The sequence below is a fragment of the Ipomoea nil genome, unplaced genomic scaffold, assembly GCF_001879475.1.
Source record: "Ipomoea nil cultivar Tokyo-kokei standard unplaced genomic scaffold, Asagao_1.1 scaffold1447, whole genome shotgun sequence".
Lineage (NCBI taxonomy): Eukaryota > Viridiplantae > Streptophyta > Magnoliopsida > Solanales > Convolvulaceae > Ipomoea > Ipomoea nil.
This window is the reverse complement of record NW_017617875.1, coordinates 291,890-299,193: the sequence shown is the minus strand read 5'-3', so window position 1 is coordinate 299,193 and position 7,304 is coordinate 291,890. Positions and strand designations below refer to the sequence as shown.

The 7,304-nt window shown below is 33.4% G+C and overlaps 1 protein-coding gene across 3 annotated transcripts; it reads left to right on the top strand.

Annotated features, from left to right (window-relative positions):
• The first annotated feature begins 3,266 nt into the window (after positions 1-3,266).
• LOC109188605 (NAC domain-containing protein 17-like) lies at positions 3,267-6,710 on the top strand. 3 transcript variants are annotated; one of them, XM_019339236.1, is made up of 4 exons: positions 3,267-3,535; positions 4,644-5,404; positions 5,516-5,930; positions 6,215-6,710. In XM_019339236.1, the coding sequence occupies exons 1-4, from the start codon at positions 3,358-3,360 to the stop codon at positions 6,655-6,657; spliced, it is 1,797 nt and encodes a 598-aa protein (XP_019194781.1). In that variant the 5' UTR covers positions 3,267-3,357; the 3' UTR covers positions 6,658-6,710. The 3 variants fall into 3 exon arrangements, with proteins under 3 accessions (XP_019194781.1, XP_019194778.1, XP_019194779.1); XM_019339234.1 differs by having other exon boundaries at positions 3,268-3,535; positions 4,644-5,515; positions 5,627-5,930; XM_019339233.1 differs by having other exon boundaries at positions 4,644-5,930.
• The last annotated feature ends 594 nt before the right edge of the window (positions 6,711-7,304 follow it).

Here is a 7,304-nt window from a genome sequence, read left to right as displayed (position 1 = left end):
GCCTCATCATTTTTCAATATTACAAGTTCTTGTCATTTTGAAGTTTGTTTGTATTTTATATATGAAAATTAATAAACTTAAATTTGAAAGTTAAACTTGTTTACCAAAGTACGAAACTTTAAAACTTGATAGGGATAGAGGAAAAATTTGTATGTTTAGACAGAAGGAAAAAATTGTAGAGAAAGTTTAAAAACTATTTATATTTGTAAGAAAAAAAAATCTATAGAAATTCTAACATGATAGTCTTAAAAAAATGGAAATAAATAAATGAATTTTTTCCAAAATGGTCCCTCGACTATTCTCAAAATGGTCCCTCGACTATTTTTCAGAGTATATTAGGCATATAATAGGTAAACGGACAAAAATATCCTTCATTTTAACACTCAATAGACGAAATTTCGAACGGAGGACCAATTTGGGGGAGTTTTTAAAAGTCAAGGGACCACATTGGGTGCAATTAAAAGTCAAAATGCAAAATTGAGAATGAGTGATAGTCGAGGGACCATTTTGGAAAAAATCTCTATATTGATTAACAATATTGTCTTCAAATAACGATGATATTGTTGAATATAATGTACTATTGCTAGGAAGTTTTCTCCAATTGCACAAGAGGTATTTCATTTTTTGTAGGCAAAACAATTAATCCACATAATTTTATTTCTCATAGTTACCAAGCTTACTCCCACTAATTTTCATGTAGATATATCAATTAACAAAATATTCTCTTCAAACAATGATGATATTGTTAAATATAATGTACCATTGCTAGGAAGTTTGCTCCAATCGCACAAGAGGTATTTCATTTTTTGTAGGCAAAACAATTAATCCACATCATTTTATTTCTCATGGTTACCGTAGGCTTTAAGAAAAACGATTTTTGCATTCACTAGTATTTTCACCCGTGCGATACATGGAACGGATTTTTCATAATATTTTTTTTGGACATACCCAGGATTTTCACCGTCGAATACTATATAGTACAATTAAAGATATGGTTTGGATCGTTTATGTATTTTGATGTTATCATTGCTTGAATTTTGTGCAAATAATTGCTCAAATTAATAGCTAATGTCTAGATGTACGCATGATGCGCTATAACTTTTAAGATTTTATTTATCATTGTTTAGTATTTTTATAAATTAGGCAAATGTGCTCATTCTCTAACAACTCGGTTATAGAAATGAATTGATATTCTAATTCATTTGTATGGAAAATATATTTTTTGTCTAGATATATAACAAATTTTTTATTTAAAAAAAATATAATATCATTGATTATATTTACACATTATTGAAACATCTTTGTAGACAACACAATCTTGTCCATTCTCGTCTAGAGCTAACACATTCAGTCTATCAGGACGGGTGATATGAGTGAAAATATATAATGATAGAATATTACTCAATTAGCGATCCTTTTATATTTTCAGTCAATTAGTAATATAAGATCCATTTTCAGCCAATTATTCTTATTTATTTTCAGTCAATTAGAAATTTAGAATATCAAATACAGTGATACTTTTACCTAATTTTCGTTCCATTTTTAATTAATGATGTAGCTATTATTATTGAAATATTTCCGTTCCATTTTTAATTTACATTTACTATTGTTTAAAATATTATTTACTGTTGATGATGTAAAATATTATTATTGAAATATTTTTGTCCAATTTTCAATTTTCGTTCTATTTTTAATTAAAAGGCAATGATCTGGCCATTGTTTTTTTAGTCAATTATGGATCATTTTTTATTTGCAGTCAATTATTAATATTTATTTCCTTTTATATTTTCAGTCAATTAGTAATATTAGATCCATCTTCAGCGAATTATTTTTTTTATTTTCAGTCAATTAGTCAATTAGAATATGAGATGCAGTGATATTTTTACCTAATTTTCGTTTCATTTTTCTTTGATGATGTAGAATATTATTATTGAAATATTGCGTTCCATTTTTAATTTACCTTTACTATCAATACTATCTATACTATACTATATATAAAAACAAAAGACTGAACTTTAACTTCCCGCCCAATTCCTAAAAAATCTCACTTTGTAATAAAATATATTATTTTCTACGTTCCTATTCGTACTATAATTCTAGGTTAAAATTCATATTCTAATATTATAAAATAGTGTAATACAATTCCTAATAGAATATATTGTTTCCTGCTTTTCTTATTCGTACTATAATTCTACATTAAAATTTCTATTCGTAATACAATAGGGCAATATATTCTATCTGGCATTACAAATACTATAAGAATTGCCCAAGTTGCAAAGTCTAGATTACGAAACAATCAAGGTAGAAGATGAAGATCCTACAAGGAATTGCTTAAATCTTCCTCTTCTTCTTACAAAATTGTGAGTGTTTTAGGGCTAAATTCTAGTGAGAGAAAGTGTAAAAACTAATCTAGATCTAAAAATTGTAGAACTCCCCTAAATTTCTCTCTAAATGACCTTTAAATATGCCCTAACTCCATTCGGCGTCCCATTTACGCCGCGATCATGGTATGACGCGGGCGTAAATGGGAACTTACTCCGCCCGCGTCCAGCTTCAATTCGTCCTCGCCTGCTTGGTTACGCTGCCCTCACACCGTGATTGCGGCATGAATGAGATTTAATCCCTTCTCGTCCCATCACGTGTGTGGCATGCGACGCGATTGGATTTTTGGCTTCTTCATTTCTCCGTCACGCCGTGACACGGGCGTGAACGGGGTCTTGATGTGCTCTGCTTTTGACGTTTATGAGCCTCCTTTGTCACCTTTCTTTTCCAAAAAATTCTAAAAACATTAAAAGATATAACTAGAAATATTTTTTTGTACTGAACCACATTTTAAGGTAAATCTTCGTAAAACACACACCCTTAAAGCTAAATCATGTGCAAAACACCTTCGAAAAACTTCTAAAAACTAACATCTTTTGACGCTTATCAATATCCTAATATGGAAACAAATTCCTATTTGTGTATTTGACAAATTTTATTACAAAATAAATATGTAAAATATAGAATATTAGTTAAGAAAATTATAATTAAAAAATGAAACTCAAAAATACCAATCTTTTCCAGTCCCTTAAATCTCACTCAGAGCTCACTACGGTTAACACCAAATCTCTTCCTTATTAACCCGCTAAACACTTAAACCCAAGTACCAGGAAGCTTCTTACCAATCTCAAATTACACTTTTATCCCTCAACCCCAAAACCCCTTATTATAATATTACCGTTCCACAGTTCTATAGCTGCAAAATTCCGTTTCGATCATCATTCTTTGATAATCAAGCCTCTCAATTCTTCATTACTTTTCAAATTCGCCTTACGTAAATTGTTCGGTTTTCGGAAAAATTGTGATTGGGAAAACATGGTTATGGCTAAAGAGGGTTTCCCTGACCAGAGGTTGCCGCCGGGGTTTAGGTTTCACCCGACGGACGAGGAGCTGCTCCTGTATTTCTTGAAGAGGAGGATCTGCCGGCGGCGAATTCTCACTGATGTCATCGGCGAGACTGACGTCTACAAGTGGGATCCGGATGATTTGCCTGGTATTTTTTCCACGCCATTGATTTTGTTTTATCATTAGGGTTTTGCTTGGCCTTGTGTATTCGTGTGTTGATTGTGGGTTTTATTTCTGATGTTTCTTTGATTATTTTTCTCGAGTATAGCGGCATAATGAGGTATTTGATGATGCTTTTCAGTATTTGAAAGTTTATCTTTTGAATTTTTTTCCGTTTTCTTTTTGTTGGTATTCAGCTTAGTTTATCTTTTTGGATTTGCGTGATTTGAATCTTTTTGATATTCGCTCTACCTATGTGTTTAATGGCTGGTTATTTGGTTAAGACAAATGAAAAAATGTGGTTGTGGTTCTGTTTTATTGGGGTCATATATGGTTGATTTGTATTGGGCATCTTAATTGTGTGTTTTTGTTTGATTTATGGAACAATTTTTTGGAGTGGTGCTAATTTTGATTTTATTTGAATCTTTTTGATATTCACTTTACCTATTTGTTTAATGGCTGGTTAAGACAAATCAAATGAAAAACATTGTTTTGAACCGATCCTTGTTGAATATTCCTATGGTTGTGTTTCTGTTTTATTGGGATCATATATGGTTGATTTGTATTGAGCATCTTAAATATGTGCTTTTGTTTGATTTATTTGGATTTGTGGAACAATTTTTTTGAAGTATGCTACTTTTGATTTTTTCAAGTACCAAGTTTGATGTTTGGTGACAACTATATATGTAGATAGTATATATATAGTATATAGTAGATGCCAATAATTGATAATTAATAACAATAATATTGTGGAACACATTGAATTGTGAAATACTCTGTATAAATGTATTGCTGAATTGTTATCTAATTCATGAAAGTAAGAGTCAAACAACAATCAAGTTATTACCTAACTTTAAAGTTTGTGATTTCAGTTGTGTATGCAGTCTGAGTAACCGAGTATGAGTTAAAAACTTTGTATGGCTTTCTTGAAAACATTCTCCTTTTGGGTTGATTGGTGTCTCACATTAAGTCATACTCCTGTATAACAATGGATAACCTACACCTTTCCAACTTTATTGGTTTGATAATGTTTTTTTTTTATTTATTTTTTTTTTGGCAAATTTATTGACTTTGTTTTTGCAAATTTTGAAATGCAGAGCTATCTAAGTTGAAGACTGGTGACCGGCAATGGTTCTTCTTTAGCCCCATGGATCGAAAATATCCGAATGGTCGCAGGACTAACAGAGCAACCAAGCATGGATACTGGAAGACAACTGGGAAGGACCGTACTGTTACGTGTAATTCTCGTGATGTTGGTGTTAAGAAAACCCTTGTCTTCTATAAAGGCCGTGCACCTACTGGGGAACGAACAGATTGGGTGATGCATGAGTATACTTTGGGTGAAATGGAGTTGTCAAGATGCCAATCTGCACAGGATTATTATGCACTGTACAAGGTGTTTAAGAAGAGTGGACCTGGGCCCAAAAATGGGGAGCAATATGGTGCACCGTTTAATGAAGAGGACTGGGCTGATGATGAATGCTTTGGAACTAATCTCCCTGTTGAGCAGGAAAAATCTAGGAAGAATGTCAATGATGTTGGGCTTATTAATGATCCAAAACCTAATGATGTGTTGCGTGACTTGCCTCCCCTGATAGATGGTCTTGAGGAATTCCTGAAGTATATTGCAGATGAACCTTCACTTACAGAATTGCTTCCCGTTGATAATAGTTATGTGGACAAGCTGGTTGGTAACGAGGATACTGCAAATGCTCTGCTGGATCACTCTGCAGGGGAGGTTTATTTGCCAGTGCAAACTGCTACTCTTTTTTCTGTCCCACCACTGCATAATGAGCAAGCCAACTTCGATCCGATACATTCATGGACATTGCAGCCGCAATTGCATGAAGCAACTGAGGTCACATCTGCTCCTGTAGTGGAAGAGGACTTCCTTGAAGATTTTCTGGAGATGAATGATCTTGATGGTTCAGAACTCAGTGTTAACCAGAACTTAGATAAGCCAGTGGAGGTCACATCTGCTCCTGTAGTGGAAGAGGACTTCCTTGAAGATTTTTTGGAGATGAATGATCTTGATGGTTCAGAATTCAGTGTTAACCAGAACTTAGATAAGCCAGTGGAGAACTGTGGGAGCCAGCAGGTCGTTGATTTTGATGGACTGAATGAATTCGAGCTCTACCAAGATGCAGCTATGTTCCTTCATGATATGGGGGCTATTGGAGTGAGTCAAGGTGCTGAACAAGCTACAAATCATGTGGCAAATGGCATTATAAACCCAACTGAAGCGAGTCAAATGATTAACCAGCAGTTGTATTTGAACGAGGGTAATGAATTCAACCACCAGTTATGGAGCCATGATCTAAGGTGGTGTAGCACAGTGAACCCGACTGAAGCAAGTCAGAGTGCCAACCTTCCGTTGACTTCAGGTACAGAAATTGTTGCAGACAACAAATATAACTATTGGGATTGTAGCAATGACTCATTTTTTTAAATAAAATGTTAAATGCAAACAGTTTATGCCTTGGTTAACTATATGAGGAGGGGCTCTTGGACAGATGGATGGTATGGAACTCCATGTCATCCTTCCAAATGGCGAGAACTCTTTTGCCCAAGTGGAAATGGGGGAGTTTGAGCCAGCTTCAAGAGCTCTACTGCTAATATACAGTGCAAGATATTGTTTTCTAATTTTACCGAGTTTTGGTGTGTATAGGTATGGTATATGGTAATCATTTTGAGGATCATCCTGTGGGAGCAAATTTGAATCAGAATAATATACAGGATGATGCTACAAATTCAAGCTTCTCTTCTGCTCTATGGGTCTTTATGGAATCTATACCAGCCACTCCTGCTTCAGATGCAGAAAGTGCTCTGGTGAACAAGGCCTTTGAGCGAATGTCTAGCTTCAAAAGACTACGATTAAATGCTCGAAACGTTAAAGTTGCTTCAGGTAATACCTCTGCAACATCAACGCGTTCCGGCAAGTCTAAAAATGGATTATATAGATTATTTTGTTTTTCTTTAATTGGAGTGTTGTGTGCCATCTTATGGATGTTTGTTCATAGGAGCCTCATAGTTGTAGGGAGAAAGTCTTGCCATTACTTTGGCATCTTTATGAAATCTAGGGAAAGCAATATAATAGTGTATTACAAATGAAATCTCACTCAAAAGTTTAGGGTAACTGAAGTTACAATTACCTCGAAATAGTAGAAGCATTGATGAAGCCTAGAAGCCTTGCACAGCCTCAAAATTTTATTTTTATTTTCAAAATTTCATTTTAATCACACTAGGTCACAACTCCAAACTCCATAGTTAAATTAGATAAAGTTAACTAAAGAATTGTGTGTTTTTCATAAGCAATATAATTAATTTTGGAAAAGGTTCCTGCCTGATATCTCAAGAAATCAAGAGTTTAATGCTGCCCTCTAGATTTTGATAGCTAAGAAGGTTGATATAGTTTGATTGCTTTAATACTCATTATGATTAAAAATTTTGCAATTTTCTAGTGAATTGTTTTAATTGCAAACAACCTAAGAGTAAATTATTTTTTGGACTCGGATCCACTTTATCCGCGTACAAATGTTTACAATTTACATACTAAATGTTTATAATTTACTTTTTAAAAATTTCATTATTTGTATATTACTAACACACAATCTTAACATATATATAATTGATTGCTGTATTTTATATTCACAAGTTCCTTTCAAATATTGCAATTATACAATATTAACATATTAAGATTTGATGATCCTGTATTGCATTCACAAATTTTGTTCTACACCTTATATTCTAGAAATTCA

What these genes read in the sequence shown, in the direction of transcription:
- LOC109188605 (XM_019339233.1), top strand. Translation starts at nt 3,358, where the DNA reads ATGGTTATGGCTAAAGAGGGTTTCCCTGACCAGAGGTTGCCGCCGGGG. An exon ending in GGATCCGGATGATTTGCCTG is followed by an intron (nt 3,536 to 4,643) that starts GTATTTTTTCCA and finishes TTTGAAATGCAG; the next exon opens with AGCTATCTAAGTTGAAGACT. An exon ending in CAACCTTCCGTTGACTTCAG is followed by an intron (nt 5,931 to 6,214) that starts GTACAGAAATTG and finishes TGGTGTGTATAG; the next exon opens with GTATGGTATATGGTAATCAT.